The 18,204-nt window shown below is 35.0% G+C and overlaps 1 protein-coding gene across 12 annotated transcripts in view; it reads left to right on the top strand.

Annotated features, from left to right (window-relative positions):
* Window positions 1-18,204, top strand: part of LOC105199367 (maternal protein pumilio) — a 94,597-nt gene that overhangs the window by 2,540 nt on the left and 73,853 nt on the right. For 11 of the 12 annotated variants that reach the window (XM_039455810.1, XM_039455808.1, XM_039455809.1 and 8 more), the window contains 3 exons: window positions 42-263; window positions 1,717-1,851; window positions 1,965-2,084. In XM_039455810.1, the coding sequence (XP_039311744.1) occupies window positions 66-263; window positions 1,717-1,851; window positions 1,965-2,084 (453 nt within the window). In that variant the 5' untranslated portion in view covers window positions 42-65. Of the gene's footprint in view, window positions 1-41; window positions 264-1,716; window positions 1,852-1,964; window positions 2,085-5,226; window positions 6,063-18,204 lie in introns of those variants that run through there. The other variant, XM_039455812.1, reaches the window with a different exon arrangement.

Raw genomic sequence — 18,204 nt, 5'->3', positions numbered from 1 at the left:
GCCATGATGTTTCTAATCATTGTTATGTATGCTATTATTAGGATACAGAACAGTGTGGGCAAGTTATGGCTGGTGGCGATACCATGCGAATTCAACCTGGTCAGACACATCAGATGGGAGTGAGTAGAACTCAAGACGATGCTATGGTTGGTTATGTGTTTCAACGACCTACGGAGCCAGAATTCAACACCCAATCTTCGACTTTTCAAGCAAAGCAAGCTCCTAGAGCTTGGGCATTGGCAGATGATGTTATTGTTGATAATGTATGTATAACAAAGTACACATTAATTGATTAAGGAAAATTTTTTTATATATAAACAACACTATTTTTATAAGACTATTGGAATTTTTTTTATAAAAACTATATGACGGATTGATTTCAAATTTTGTACATTTATTGTATGTATTTTCAGCAATGTGAAAAATATAGTTATGTATAAAATGTTCATACTTAGAATTTCAAATGTTTGCATCTTCAAAATTTACGATATTTCAAGAACTATTGGACTGATATTGACTTCTACTTTGGCATTTATTTTTGTATAAAAAATAAAACTAAAAATTTTCAAATTATTAAAAATATTTTTGTTGGGATAAATGTTGATTTTTTAACAAAAATATGTAATGTTAATTTTAAACCAATACCATTTGATCAATTTATAATTTTTCAGTACAATTCAGTACAAGGTTTATTTTGTTTTTAATTAAAATGCAACTTGAAGTTTTTGTTTCAAATCATTCTTTGTCATAGTATGCAAAATACCAAAGATATTTTAGAAACGGTTTTTTTATTACTTTATTTTTTAAATTAACATTTTTTAACAGTTATTTATATATTGTTGAAGATACATAGAGTAAACTTGTAAAATGTAAAATTAACCTGTTTTACAGTTTAAAAAAAATTTGTAAAAAATGTCTTGTTTTTGCATTCGTAAAGGAGTGAAGGATCTTTAGATGATCTGTATATTGAGCTATATATACTTTTTACTACAGCTTTAAAATCTAAACATGTATTTATTTCACTCTATGAATTTTGAATGACTCAAAAATTCCAAACTAATATTTATGGTTTTATTGTGATTTTCATTATATAAGAAAGGGGTTGTGAATTCTTTGTTCAATCTTTGTTTTGGAAGAGCTTGTTTTTTAAATTATTTAATGTTGTTGTTTGGAGGTTTCTGTCCTCTAAGGAACAATGATTATAAATCATGATGCAGCATCATGATTTATAAATTATCATCTTAGGTTTAAAAAATTTGTTACGCAGACTTTATTTCTATCAAAATCAAATTTTCCAAATTTGAATCACTCCAAATATACAACCTAGAAAATTTTAAGATTCTCAAGATTATGTATCCGAGATTGCACGTTTGGGAATTCCACTCTGATAACCAAAATCTATAAGTCATAGAAGCTTGATCCTATTATACGAAGTGACAAGTCTAGGAATTGAATCTAAATCTTTTGCTTGACAGATAATTGTTTTAGCACTAACTATTCAGCACTTCTAATAGATATCTGTTTTATTTTATTTAAAGAAAATTTTAAGACCATTATATATATATATATATATATATAATAATGATTTGATTAGTGATTTATATATTGCATTTTTCTATGTGTAATAAATAAAAATGACCATTATGATATCATTACATTATGATTAATGCAATGATAATGTAGTGAGTTAAACAATCAAAATGATTTATTTTACAGAATCAAGAAAAATGGAAGTATTCTATGACTAAGCTTGGTGTACCTCAACAAAGTCAATCTCAGCAATTGGGATTAACTATGAACAATGTACATTTGAGTAATGTACCGTACGAGATACATCCCATGCAATTAAAAGTAAGTAATAAATGTTAACGATTATGTTTTATTATATAAGGTTGTAGAGAATTATTCTACACAATAAATATTTTTCTGTGTACTAATATAAATCTTTTATACTTGTTTTGTAGAGCGGTGCACCTGGTGCGGAACATTTGGTTTATCTAAACAATCAGATGACTGCTCAACAACAGGTCGCTCTGTTTCATCACCAACAGCAGCAACAGCAACAACAATTCAGGAATGGACAGGTAAGGTTTTTTTACATGATAAAAATTGCTTTGACAGCGCTATTAGTTTTTGCATACAAAACCGCGTTCCGCGCAGAATAAAAAACAATAGAGCCAATCAACTACTTGTTTCATAAAAACCAATAGATACAATATATATTTTATAGACAAAGGAATATTGAGAATTCTTTGTTGTTTCTACAATTACTCTTAACGTATGATGAATCTTGAGAGTAATTAAAGATTTGAAACACATAACTTACTCATATAATGATGAGTTATCTGTGTCATTAAAATGAAATTATATAGCCTCTTCTGATTTACATATGAAAATCTCAATAATTAATCTATTCTACACTCTTATTTCGCTATAGATTTCAGTTGAAAGATATGATTCAACAATTTCATTTTTGCACCGTTGACAATAGACCTTGTACAATGGATTTAAATACTATATATTATTGTTAAAACTGTGTCAGGGCTAAAACTCTGTCGGACTATGAATGAATTTTTGTTTTATTTTATTTTTGATGAACTTTTTTGGGCGTATTTTAAGAAAATTGGTAACGAAAATTGAACATATTGCGATAATTTTTATTTTGCTTATATTACAAATAACTAGTATCAACTATAGTATAGCGTTTCGTTGTTTGTATTTATGTGGATTAACAAGTTCCGGTGTCAATTAGCGAAATAAAATATATAAATATCATATAGTTATGAGTTATATAGTGATCAACAAAACGTATAATTGCATGATTACAAATTTATTTCATTATATATAAATATATTGATGATTTTTTTTCTATTTATTCACGCTATTATAGAATCTCAAAGATTTAACTTAGTATTATTATTCATAATATTTTTTAAAAATTTGAAAGAAAATTAAATTGTTTATTTGGCAAATATTTGTCAGATAAACGTATTAATCTATTTGACTTCATATTCAGTCATATCATTTGATATTATTAATATGAGTATGTTTAGGATCAATAAATACGTTTAGGCAAATGACCATCGGGTATAACTATGACATCACATATTTGAATTTCTAATAGTTAAAGCAATTATAAAATTTTTTAAAAATAACAGTACATTTCAATAGTTGCAAAATCATGGAAAGTGGATCAGTTGAAAAATATTGCACTGTTACTTTTACTTTATTGCAAAAGTGATGTTTTAAAAAAACTTATGTGTTCTTAAATAATTGAAATAATCACATATATCTTTGTGATACAATATCTTTTCAGTTAATCAATATTGATTGCAAATCCAAATGCGTTTGCATATCTTTTTCTGTTTAATAATGCGAGGGAAACAAACTGCTTACTCTATGAATAAATTTTCCGTCGTTTCTGATATACGAGTTTCATATTTTATTTGTCATATCGAATTATATTTTTCGTTTTGGGCATGAAATCTAAATTTGCAGCGAGAACAACGTTATCATTGTATAAATGTGCAAAGAATTATATACAATTCGGAATGGAAAGTGAAAGAAAACAAAAGAAATTGAGATTTTACATCCCTTTTTATTTATGTTTTACAGAAAAGACACATTTCTCATAATTAAATTTAATTAAATGTAGTTTAAGATAAACCGTTAATGGACTTTATAGAATTTATATAACACTACTTCCATGGAATATAAAAGTAATATTAATCGATTGATAATATTTAACTTCTTATTTAGATAATTTTCTTAAGACTAATACTTTATCCAACAAATTTATTTAATTTTATTTTAAAATTAGAATAATTTGCAATATCTAATACTTATATCCAATAGAAATTAATTTAAATACACTCGTATGTGAATAATATATTAGCATGCATTATTAATGACTTATACCCATGATTTAATATTTAAATATACAATGTATTAATTGTTCATTAGCGATTTATCTTATATTTCTCTGTTCACTTTTAGAAGTTCTTAAAAAAAAGAGAGAGGGAAAAGGGAAAATTTTTAGAATATCTTTCGAGCTACGCAGTTACATACATCTTTTTTTACATCTCCAATCTATAAATACTCTTGATTTATTTATGGAAAAATGCAAAAATATATATGACGCGATTTTTACTTTTATTTATCACTCATCTTTTTTAAATACAAAATAGACGTTATAAAAAATAAATTTACAAATTTCAAAGTTTAACTTTGTATTTTTGAAATACTTTTATTTGTGACGATGCTTTCGATCTCGGATTTGCCCTACACGAGACGAATTACGTTCGTCTCCGCGATTAATCGTATTGAGCAACTTCCGTATCTCGCGTTCAAAATAATCATTCTACCGTATTCATATCATTTCGCAACGTGTGGTAAGAGGAGAAGTACAGAGAGGCTCTGGGCGCGTGTACGTTTCTGCGCTCGCTGGGCGAGACGTGAGACGGCGACGCGTCCGCCGCGGCGGATTGGCGGCGCGACCGCCAGGGGCGCCCGCTCGGGAGCGTCGTTCTTTGTTTCGGTTTCGGAGCGCAGTCTCCGTCCGTCGAAGCGCAGAGCCCGGCTGACGAAAATTCGCGGCGCGCGGCAACGAGCGAGCGAGAGAGAGAGGAGCGAGAGGGACGGAGAACGACGGGACCTGGAGACCGAGGGACGCCTGTCGGAGAACTCGGGGCTTCCGGGTGGACGAACGGTGTGGACGGTGCTCGTTCCGCACGGAAAGGAATGCTCGCGAACGGACGCGCGAGACCTCGCTTTTGCCGCGAGAACAATCGAATCGGTTCGACTCGCTCCCTCTGTAAATAAGCGGCGGCGCGGCCGAGCATTCGCGAGTGAGTGTGCAAAGTGTGCGCGAGAGGAGAAAGGAGTGTGGGTGCAGGAGCGTGAGGAGAGAAACGCGGAGTGGTGTCACGGGGGAGAAGAAGAAGAAGAAGAAGAAGAAAAAAAAAAGGCGGAGAAGAAGGAGGTATCTCGGAAGTGTCGAAGTGACGAAGGGCGCGCGCGTTGTGACAGCGGCAGTCTCGAAGCTTTTCCGCCTTCTTCCTTCCGTCTCTCCTTTCGCCCGCTAGTCGCGCGACGAGAGGTGTGCGACGTGCTACGAGGTGGTGATAGTGCGACTCTTTCTCTCTCTCTGTGCCCGGTGTGTCGTGCGCGCGTTTGCGCCGCGTCTCGCATTGTTTGTGACCGGTGGTGTTGTGTAGTACGTCGTTCGCGTGCGGCTCCGCTCCGGTTCGCTGCATACACGACCGCGACGACGAGACCGAGAAGGAAGAAGGAACGAAGAAAAGGAAGAGAAAGGAGAGAGGGAGGAAGGATCGTCACTGACAACGACGATCTGCCGCCGACGTGCACTGACGTGCGCGTGGAGGATCGAAGAGACGAGACGAAAACGCGAGACGGCGGCGCTCCGGGGGTGGGGTAACTGTACCGCCGTCGACGTCCTTGTATCTGTGCGATTCATTCGTCCGTGTGATCGCCGCCGCCACCACCACCACCGTCACCGTCGCCGCCGCCGTCGTCGATGCTGCCGCCGACGCCGCCGCCTTCTGTGTTCAGCGCGCCGCGACGGGGTTGCCGACACCGCCACCGCCGCCACCACCACCGCTGCCGCCGCCGCCGTCGCTGTCGTATCACCATCGATTGCCGGCCACCGATCCGCCGGGCACAACAGTAGTGCGCGTGTAGTGACAATCACGACGTGGATTAGCGGGGGGAGCGGGAGAAGGAGAAAAAGTGCCGCCGCAACCGCGTGTCGTCCGCGAGTTTTCCGTGTTACGCGTTGCCGTCAGTGTACTACCACGGGGTTAACGGTGAATCTCTCGGAGGTGACGCACCGCGCCGACGACGTCGCTGCTGCAACCACCGCCGCCGCCGTCGTCGCCGCCGCCACCACCGCCGCCGCGACCTTGGAGACAGTGGAGAGTTTCGGAATCGGTTACGGCCAGGGAGCGGGCGAGAGCACAGGCAACTGGATGAAACCACCGGGGAATCTGTTTCTCTACCCCACGCTAGACATGAAGGATCTGACGGGATCCGTGGAGGACATGGTACTATTATCATTATCATTCGCGTCAGTCTCGCTGTCGTCGTCGCGCCGAACGGCGCGCGCGACCCGACGTAGTGCGACGCTTGGAAACCGCGCCCGCCTCGTCGCGACGCGCCAGGCCGCTCCGCGCCGTGGCGTCGTGTCGCCGCCGTCGCCGCCGCCTGGCCAGGCTTGGCCTAGCCTAGCCCTAGCTTGGCTTGGCCTGGCCTAGCCTAGCTTAGCTTAGCTTAGCTTAGCCTAGCCTACCTGTACTCTCGCGCCTCGTTGCCTCCGGCTCTAACGTGTTTATAGGTTATGTTCATCGCGCGGCCAACGAACGCGCGACGTATAGACTCACGTACGGCGTGCTCTTTGTGCGCGTTCGTGTAGATCCGTTCCTCTCGTCTTCGCGTCTTCTTTGTTCCCGATTCTCTTCCGTTATTTTTTCATCGACCATTCGACACGTACGCTTGCCTCGTCTCGGAAGACGTAGCACAGAGTGTTTACGTTATTACGACCTCATGGAAATTGCACGAAAACGTCATTTTACGATTTATTTGATGTCTAGTCGCGAGACCTGCTTTTCTCGGTGACATTCTTATATTTACATGTCTAATACAATGAATTAATGTTATTTGTTTAGACACTAGAGAAACGAAAAGCAAAATTGTAGTTTAACGGAAATCTATAATGAATAACGTGAATTAAATCACACTAGCACTGAGAAAAAAATTATTAACTTGATTAATGCCCATTTCTACCAATATAGATTAACTTTGATCTCAGTTTAAATTACTCCTTATCTTTTTCCAATTCTTAGAACTGAAAAAAGATAAAGTGTAAGTTAAACTAAGATCAAAGTTAATCTCTGTTGGAAATAGGCATAAAACTTTCTACTTAATTAAATTAAATTTCTTCAATTTAAGTATTTATGTATTTAAGTTAAAAATATATAAAATACTTAAATTAAAAAAATATATAATTAAATTAAATAATTAATTTTAAAAAATATAAATACTTAAATTAAAGTTCAAGCATTTTATGTATTCAAATTAAGTAGTGTGCAAGTACTTGAAATGAAAAAATTGGAAGTTTAAAATTTTTGTTTTTAAGTTAACGACTTTTTTCGGTGTACAATTCTCTATAATTTTTTACTTTTAATTCTTTAAAGGAACTTCATTTTAATGAGATTAATCTTGTGCTTCTTCCACAACATGCGTAGCTCGTAATCTCATGTTTACTTTCATTTCCATTTCGAAAGAATCTTGCAGCAGGATTCTGTAACTTTTAACGACAGTGTCTGTATCGTTACATTGTCATTGCGTAGTTTTTTTTACCATATACGATATCTGCGCAACGACACTTTAACGATACCGACACTGTCGTTAAGAGTTACAGAATAAGCCTACGGGAATTCAGAAAAGTAAGATAATTTTTAAATGTCTGGAGAATGAGAAAGCAACATTGGATCATTGATCTGAAAGAATGTGGGTAAATATAAAACGGTAGAACTTTTGCTTACGTTTACCGTATGTTGAAGTTTACTTTTAATTCGGAAAGTAAAAGTATTAAATGTAGGGACTTAATAAATTATAGCAGAAAAAAGACACGTTACAAACTATAATTATATACATGCTTGTTATTAATTGTTGATGTATTAGTTTATTGCTATTTATTGCTAATATTACTCAACATAATGATTATGTATTATTATATTGATGGTATTAATGTTATTATTGATAATTAGTAATAATAGAACTTTAATAGTTTAGAAATAAATATAGAGTAAAAAGAAAAGAATAATTCATTGCTGAAAATTACGAAATTTTAATAAATATTTGTTTGAGTACTTGCAACAAAATGTTTACTTATGGTACATAAATATTTATTTAAAAAATGATTGTTAAATTACATTAGCGATTCTTATACTAAATAAATTTTATTCACATTTAGTAAATATTTCATTGCAAGTATTGAAAGAAATATTTATTAAAATTTAATAATTTTTTCTTTCAATGTATATTTTATAGTTTATATTTTGGTAAAAAAAGATTCTATCTAAAAACTTGCAATTACAAACATTGATTAAATTTGTTTAAGTTGGTTCATTACCAGCATCCTCACATATTCCATTAACCTTGTAATTTATTAGCTAAATCGCTAGTGATACTGTTACGTAACATAATAGTATTACCTTGTAACGACGAAGGTCATTAGAAAGGCAAGCACGTATTTGCAATTTTTTTTTCTTTTTCTTGTTTTTCGTAATTATTTCGAAACTACTTCCTTAGTTACTATCTTTAGGCAGAAATTTGCTACTCCTGTTACTTTGTAAACAATTATTTATAATTAATTTATATTTTGCGTGTGGTTTCATTAAAATCATTGGAACCGAAATATCATAAAAAGATTGAGAGAATATCTATCCATATATTCTTAACAAAAAAATTGAAAATAAAAATAAACACAGAGTTGTGCTCATAACATGATATTCCATAAAATTCTTGCGCAAGATAATGTCTTTCCTGAATACGATACTTATTTACAGATTAAATATGTTTTGATCCTTAAATAAAGAGTAGCTAAGCATGGATAAACATTTGTAGAAATAGAAAAATGTTATCTTTCCAACGCTGTTCAAACTTTTTGAAATCTTTAATTATCGTATGAATATATTTATCTTCATACACGGTTTTGCTGATGTATTTAAATTGTAGCTAGATAATTGAGCAGAAAATAATTTTATTGGAATATCAAAATAATTATGTAGGACGTTACAGTGTGAAATGAAAAGTGATGCATGAAAATGTTGACATTCTGGTAACTAACGTCGTACATAAGCGTTCTACATAAATATTTTGATAGTCTCATAAAAATTATTTTTAAATCTAATTTAAACTCTTAAATTTTTAACTTTTAAATTATTTTTGATATCTAACTACATTTTTAGATATTTTAGCAAAAAGAACGTTCTCTCGGTGTAGGTTAAATTTAGGTAATACAATTATTTTTTTTCTTTTACATTGATAATTTTATATATTTGAAAAGAAATAAATATCCCGAGATGTTTCATGAGATATCGCATTTTTTAATAGCTTGCAGATGTTTTTGGATTAAAAGCTGCTCTCAAGCACGTGTTTCGAAATATCGAGGTCTATATAAGGAAAAATGAGAACACAATATCTATGCAGGATCAAATATACAATATATATACATTGCACGCGCGTCGATACGAATGACGACTGGCGAGAGTATCGATTCGCGTGATCCACTTCATCTTTCGTGTTATTTTCGAGATGTAGTCTGATTTCGCTTGCCTTGGTCATTTATAATCTATCTATCGTGATTTTAAAGTCGCCGTGCGTATTAGAGACTAAATGTTAAATCCATTATCAATAACGTTTAATCAACAAATTATGCGGGTTGAATCATCAGTAATGGGATATTCAAATATTTGCGTATACGTATTCTTAGATTTCACGAGAAATACGTAGAGAAAACAATTTGAACAATATCAAAGAATAAACAGGTGATAAATTTAAGGTAACTTCGGTATACACGCTGCACCTGACGAAAACTAAATTTATCAAGTACTGTTTACTATGTTCGAGAAAAATTAACTGTATTAATAAAAACTTGATACTATCTACTACTGTCACAAAAAAAGAGGAATACGAAATATTTATTTTCTTATATTTGAAAAAAAAAAAGAACTTATTTTTGCGCATATGTCAAAAAGGATGGGATTTATGGCTCATAAACGGGACAATCAAGTTGAACAAAAAATACAAGAGCTGAGCACTTGAATTTTCGTGTACTTTAACCTTTACTATCTCTCCACACTTGTGTATCACGAAATAATTACTAAAGCTTTTACACTTTAAAAGGAGTAATTATTTTAGACTGTAATACATCGCTGCGTCATTCAAAAGCAATTGACAAATTGATTCATTTCACGATGATTTTGTTAATGTTAAGAGTAAAACGCTAAAGTTACAACACAGTATTATTATAACATAAGACATGTGACGGAATGGTTGCAAGTAAGTTCTCGCCATTCTATTCTATTTTTTCTGACGTTTGCAGCGTAATTTCTGGAGTTACCTTGATCATTTTGCTCTCACATTCTTTTTTCTCAGAATTGTCGAGTCGAATCGTACTGTTTTCTCCATTTTCAATGGGAGCACGTATTCCTACGCTCTGCATATTGCAGTTAATATAAACTGTACATTAAATTGTATTATGTCAAATGCGATTAATGTCGAGTATCCTGCACCTGTATTCTAGAATAGTAATATAATTCTGATCTCCATCGGAGAACAGAGAGAAAATGGGCGCGTGCACGGACGAGTGAGGTAAAAGTTACAGTGAGATTAACGATACTTGTATTCCGAGCTTTCTTTCTGACGTAGTTGGTTGACGGAGATTGGTGTTACGACGTCAGATGATTATTACCGACAGTTACGTAGTCAGCTGTTACGTCGCGTGAAAAGAGAAATTTGTCTGATAAACATTACACAAGATCAGTATTACTCTTCGATTACGTTGTTTCATAATCGTTTCCTCGTTTTATCTGGGACAGTAGACCGAAAGGAATCTGAGTCATCGAGACTTGTCGCGTATATTATGTACATTTCGGGCGGGAAGCTACTATTAAAACTGAAATGTAAGACGGGGCACATTAAGCTCATTAACTAAAGTATTGAAATAACTACGTTTTTCCGTATGAACCTAGTCTTACGACTACATCTAAGCGCTTCGGGTTTTAAACGACTTGAAATAGCGGTAAAAATTTCAAAACGATTGTACAAATGAAGCGAATTGAGTCTCTCGATGTTATGCAAATAACATTTTATTCTTTATTTATTTTTGCGAGAAAAATATAAATTGAATGAATTCGATTTACTATATAGGAACGCGTCTATTGAACGTTTTGTTTTCACGTGTCGTTTCTCGCGCCAAAAATCCACTTGAGTTTCTCCAACTTAGTTTTCGTGAAAATTTTCGGTACACATCTGAGGGTGGTTCCGTGTGATCGTGCGAAAAGGTTCGTTTATCGCGAAGCAGACGCGTGTCACTGAACTTTATGCGTAACAGTATCGGTAATCGATAGTTGGTTGTGCCGAGTTGGAGTCTCGAAGTTCGGCGGCGCGCGCGAGAGAGAGAAAGAGAGAGAGGGAGAGAAACAGAAAGAGAGAGAGAGAGAGAGACGAGTCGCGTGCTCATTATCAGCGCGAATTCAATGCACATGGGGCTCTTTGCTGACCGGCGTACATAGAGAGCATTCGGTATGCCTTATCTACACGTAAATTTCGCCGTCATCGTTTCCTTTTTTTCATATTTACTGCAAGGATCGAATTACGCGAACTTGTCTATTCTTATCGTGGACATTTATTTCTAGGATATAAAAACTGGCGTTATTTTTATACACGGTTTTTAGTAGAGCAATCTCAGGTCTGAATTTCTATCGGTCTCTCTCCCTCTATTAATTGTGGGCTATTTTCAGCATCGATCGAACGTAACGGGATTAATATTGGAATATTTTAATCTTGGAAATTATTTATATTAATATTGAACATTTTTTTGTTGAGGACTGTGTCCCGTTCGATAAACGTGTTGTTTGTTGACTTGGACGCGAGATCGTCTCGACTGAAAATTTATCAGTTTTTCTTTCTTCTAAAAGTAACGCGTGATATATATTATAAATACAGACGTTCAATCCGGGAAAATAATAGGGATTGACGAAAGAGATACTTTTGGCAGCGAACAAAGCATTTATGTTCTGCAGCTGTTTTATAAAGATTATTTATATATATATATATATATATATATATAATCTTTATTCACTTCGAGCTTACAAATAGCCGAGAAGGGGACTTGGTTTATAACCCTATTATCCATTCATCCATCCACTCTCTTACCTACGCGTGCATCCTGTACTCTTCTGTACTTTTCTCTATTCATCCTTCTCTTTCTCTCTTTCCTTTCCCTCCTTTCTTTTCTTTAATTTTCTTTCTCTTTCTTTCCATAGTCTCTGAACTATTTTTCTTTTGCGCCTATCTAAATCAGATTGAAGATTCATTACAAATTTTCCCTACAATTCTATTTCTATCTGCTCCCAAATCTACAAACCGTTTTCTAATTTCCTCCTGCAGCTATTTTATAGAATATTGGAAATTAAACATTATGTTTTTTTAACAAAATATACGAGTAAACATGTCATTCAAGATAAGGATACCTAATATAGGTACACGCTATTTTAAAATGTGCAATGTTAATGCGTACAACATAATAACATAAAATGTAACTTTGTTTCACGAGTAAAATTAGTGCGATTTGAGCAGAAAAATAGATTATTTTATCCATAACGTCAATTTTCGTGGACTTTTAATAGCAATCGCGACGCGATGCACCTTGCGCGATGATTTCTCGTGAATTATGTACGACGACGTCGACCGTGCGTGCGTATTGACCTATAGCGCGGGACTCATCTTCTCTCGTGCGACGGATTCTCCGCTGGTAGACTAGAGGACAGTGGCCGTGACCCGTGGCCGAGGGTACCGGGGAAGAGAGGGGTCGGTGGCCCCGTGGCAGTTTAACGACGTCCACGCCGCGTCACACCGTCGAGGAGAACGTGGGAGTATGGCGAAGACCTGAAGGGGAACCGGGGCGGGCGAGGACTGCCAGTGCGAGTCGTGGTGGGATGAACCGGCGCGAGTACGTCTGATCGTTGGCTGGTTAGAGAGAGAATCGTACTGGCACTCTAGCATGCGTTCTTCCGCCTCGTTCCGAAAGTTTAGATAGGGTCGAGCTTTGCGTGCCACACTACGCTTTAAAAATCAAAATTTAATCCGGGGGGGGGGGGGCATCAATGAAAGCTTCGTGCAGGAATCGTTGAGTTCTTAACTTTTACTGACTTTTTCGTGCTTTGTATTCTATACTTTCTTCTCTCGAATGCTTACATATTTATAACGCTTTATGTAGGATAATTTATAAGAAACTATATAGAGTTTAGGACTTTGAGACACGTAATATTCACTGAAGAAAAAAGGTTTGAAATAGAAAGTAAAATAACAATAAACAATAATAATCAAGGCTCAATAGATTAAAAATTATCATGGTGGGTCTATGAACCGAACTAGATGATTAATACCAACTTAACCTGGCATTAAATAATAAATATTTCTATCACATCAAGTCATTTTAAGTGCCAAGATATTAAATAATTAGATGTCACTTGAACATGCAATATTTATAAATTTGATTAAAATTGTACATATATTTTAAATATGTAAAAGTTCTACCGCGTGTAGTCAAGCACACGAAAAATTGGGATTAGAAATGCACTTTATTCCATGAGATGTATATATGATTACACTATTCTCAACGTACGAAAAATCTTAATCAATAGTAAGTTGAGAAAACAATGTGTTTACAGATACAAAAATCGACATTTTTCATTTGTTTGGGTATTGTCTCCAAAGTAAACGGTTTGATTGAGATCTAAAGAAGTTCGATCGATTGGAAATTGGAGAAATAGATCGAGTCCAAAATTCCATTATCGATCTTTGCTTACATTTGTTCTTATTCTTTCAAATGTAACAAGAAATATAATAAGAAATAAAAATACGAGTACAAAAAAAAATATATTACGTACAAGAGAATGTAATTTATTTTGATTATTATTAAAAGTAGACAAGAGTCGAGTGGTAACGAAAACTGATATTTTACGATCGGTTTTCTGCAAAAGTATTTATCGACAGGGAAGCGATCAAGATCGATCGTCGACACAATTCACGTAATTTGAGAATGACAGATTCGTTGTCCTTTATAAAGCTCCCTCGTTGCTTGTACGGACGTCATCGTATCCACGTGTCCATAATAATAACGCTATCTCTCTTTCCTCCATACGAGTCGATCTTGCGGTTCCTCTCCGCTTAACATACGAATTGTTCTAACGAGGTCACTTCCAATGGGACGACTAACCCCTCGTCCATTTGTTGCACAACAGAGCGAGCAAACGTGACACACGAGAGATTAACCGTTATATCCGTGAAGTTAGAATATCATTTTCAATTTTAATTTCAATGTAACACAGTAAAATCGTATGTCTTTCTTAAATTCGAAAAGTCCTGATGAGAATTTTAATGATTAGGTAAATAAAATAAAAATCCGGAAAATATATTATTTGAGATAAACGAAATATTTGTTTAAACGAAATCCGGAATTATAGCTTCTTTGTTTCCGCCTGTTTCGATAGAACTGAGGTTGTCTAGGGCAATTATAAATAAATAAATACTAATTCTCGACTACATCAAGACATGGAAATAATATCTTGTATTTACGAATGTACACTTGGGGTGTGTTCGTTCGGCGCTCATCACGCTTTAAATATCATGTTATCAAATATTAAACAAGGACGAATGATGTTTACACGCGCTGTGAACGCCAAAGCAAATGCCGCAGCCTTCATCGGTAAAATTTTTTTTAAAAGATTCCAAGGACTCTAAAACTCTTGCAAAAACAGCTAGAACACTGCAATTGTATAGAAATACTGAAACGGGAGGCTAGCTTGACAAAATTTCCATTGACACGGGACGGTCGGTTTTCTTTATTTGCTTTCCTGCTCGTCACCCTTTTCTGGTTTAAAATTGAGGCAGGTTATAAAATTTTAACGTTAACCTCATTCAAGAGGTGGAATAGACAGCGAAGAGGAAAGGGGGAAAGAAGAAAAAAGGGAAAGTGGCTGCATACCTTGCTCTCTTATTTAAATCGCTTTAAAGCGGTCTTTAAATTGCGAGAAGTCACGTTTTCTCGTCTGTGTTTTGAGGCGGAACAACCGCAGCTATTCTTTTTACGAATGGCCTTGTAAGATTTCTACTTGTCCCGTTTCATCCAATTCTCTGAATCTTTTCCAGAATTTGGGAAAGCGAGAGGATTCCCTCTGGATCTCGTCCAAATTATATTACATGTTTTATGAGATACCACACTTCTCGTGTCTTCTCCCTTACCAACATTATTTTCACTTTATTCTCAATCTCGGGTATTGTAAGAAATTTGAGACTACTTTTTCCCGGCAGAATTTCATCAGAAAATCGAAGATATTTCAAATTTGATTGAATCTAGGAGAAACTTTTTTTTTTATCTGAAAGTTTTGATTAACGTAAAGTAGAACTCTTTTATTTCTTCATCGCGCCTCTTTTACAAAACGCTTGCATTAATTTTTAGTTTTTTTTACTTTTGACCGTACAATCTCATCAAGCCTTTTCTTTCTTTTATTGTCATTTTGTACGTTGAGAGGCGCAAATCACTTTGCGCAAAGCGGGCTTCACCCTCTTTTATTTTGCTCTTTACCTCTTCACCCTTCCTTTTTCTCTATCTCCCTCTCGTTTGGTGCCATGCATTTCCCTTCCCGGCTTTCCCCTTTCTCTCTCCGTTCGCGCTTAACGTACAAAAGCGTCTCTGGCGACCGGCGACGCGGTCGATACTTACGGCGTATCGCCCCCGGCTGACCGAGCTTTACCTTTACCCTTACCCTTACCTTACCGAACCTTTAGACAGATCTACCACCTCGTTCCCCGCATCACTTTGCCATAACGCTCCTTCCGCCTGCACGCGAAGCAGCGATATAGCGACGTACCCAGCTGGTACCTCTCGATAGTTGTGTCATTCTGCGGGAAAGGAATCGAAACAATTCCAGACATTTCCCTTTCGTTAGAAAAATTCAGGGAACTGAGAAATTTCGTAAATCAGAGGAACTCGTTAATTTTCTCTGATTTTCGCATTAACTTTTTGCGCAATGATGAGAATTACATAATTATGAGTGGTAACTTTCTCTTTTTCTTTAGAGATAAAACATTGATTTTTACAAGAGTCTTGATTTGTATTACTAGACTAATCCAGAGAAAACAAATACGAAATATGAAATAACGTCTCGCTATTAAGAAAGACAAATATATTTAGGAATTTACCTTATACGTATAAAATATTAAGTTCTATATTAAAGTATTAAAAATTTTATTGAAAAAACCAAGTAGTTTATGTACCTTTAGAGTAGTCTAAAAATTTTGTAATTTTACTTTTAAAATTTTTATTTTCCATTTACCCGAGGGGAAATTCACAGCCGGCATTGGTGTACAAAATTTCGGCAGTGGACTGCCGAAAAAAGTAAGCAGTGACCTATAATATTGACGGCATTGTCGTCAGTGGTTGGGGAGTGGTGAGCTCACTTCAGAGTCGGTTTTTCGATCATGGGGTTGAGCACAAAAATTTTTGAATACTTCGGGAAAGCTTTAGAATTCTTGTGCAGGCATTGGCGTATGATAATGGGCACGCGGTAGTGCTCATAATTGCATGGCATTGCCTTAATTTTAATATAGGATTGACGGCATTGTAGGCATTGACTAACAATAAGCATTGTCGGCAGTGTACAAAAATGTCGGCAGTGTTTTACAGCAATGCCAAAAATCGGCATTGGTGTACAAAATTTTGGGTTGTGAATTCCCCCTCGCATTTACCTTATAGTATATAAAAAGTTTATATTATTTCAAATGTATATTATAAAAGACTTTTATTTAAAACCCACTAAATTTTTTGAAAGAAATATAGATTAACTAAAAAAAAATGACAAATTCTTTAACCAATCTTGCATATTTATTTTCGCATAAAGGTGTAGAGAAATACACGAAGACTCTTTGAACGATTTATTATTCTATAACTATTACGTATATTACGACTTTTAAGAAATGAATACACTTGCTGAAAGTTTCAAGCAAATTTTATAATTGTGATTTTATGCGATTGCTAAGATCAGCTTAGGTCAGCGAATCCGCCGATGAATAGCATTGCCCAATGACAAGGCCAAAAAGGAGATTCGCTTTCAAACTCGTTGGCACACGAATCGCTATCGCTCCTTTTGGACAGTCTTTTCTCTCGTGGGACGTCCAACCGGTTTCCAGGCTCGCAATACATGTTTGAGTTCACTATATTTGCCATTGATTTGTCGTTGATTTTGTTGAAATAGTCAATTGATTGTCGCGGAATTAATTTATTCGAATGTCTGAAAGTCACAAAAATAGAAATTCGGAATATTTTATTCCATCGATAATTTTTTTCAGACTATTCAAATTATCGTTTATATCTCTGAGCGACAAAGTTATCTGAGTACACGAGAAGTTGGCTTTATGTCCGATTTCTTTACACTTCCTGATAGCTGTCTTTCAGATGAAGATATTCGTCTATTAAAAATTCGTTTTCTGCACTGAAACCTCTGATTACGTAAATAGGATAGCTATTCTTCTTCATACTACTTACTTTCGACACAAAATGTCGTAGAATTTTACTGCAAATTACCATATTCTCTAGATGTCTCATAGATAAAGTTAGATTATTTTTGCATTATTAAGATACATTTAAAATTATTCTACTAAAGGTTTTGTCTTTAGTTAATTACTAGATTAATTTAACAGATAATCATTTGTCTCTATTTTTATAGATTGTAATAATGGTTATAAATAATCTCTGCTACTGCATTTCATATGCACTTTAATAAAGATAATAATAATAATAAATAATGTTCACAACCTATACATATAATTTATTATATTTATTTTATAATTTTACAGTTTGTATAAAAATGTGTACTTTGTAATTTTATAGAAATTTTTTCATATGGATGATATTCATATTTCTTGAATTTTTATGTTTTATGACTGCACATTCCAATTTCCGTGGTATCAAATAGTAAAAGCTATATTTTTCATCATGCTTGCAAATTTTATCATATTATCTGCATATTTATCATTGTAGCGTAATTAAATTAATTCTACAAAAAGAATACATTAAAACGAATAAATAAATTTACACGCATTCTGTAGAATTTGAAATACTACAATTAAAAAATGTAAATGATTTTTTTTTGTTATTCTACGTGTTCTTTAAATTCCGAAATTCTGAAATATTTTTATGAGAAAAAGAGCAAAAGATGATGTATTGAATTTATTTTTGAAGAAATTGATTATCTTCACTATGCTTTTTTTCGTACCAAACTCTGTTTCTATTAATCTCTGTTTCAAGTTTCGTAAATTGGTTGCAAGAGGAGGCGAGGTCGATCTGTGAGTCGTGAAAGTTAAAGTTTGCGAGCAGTTTTCGCGCGTACCATAAGT

Source organism: Solenopsis invicta, chromosome 12, assembly GCF_016802725.1.
Source record: "Solenopsis invicta isolate M01_SB chromosome 12, UNIL_Sinv_3.0, whole genome shotgun sequence".
Lineage (NCBI taxonomy): Eukaryota > Metazoa > Arthropoda > Insecta > Hymenoptera > Formicidae > Solenopsis > Solenopsis invicta.
The sequence above is the reverse complement of the archived record's forward strand: the minus strand, read 5'-3'. Positions and strand labels throughout refer to the sequence as shown.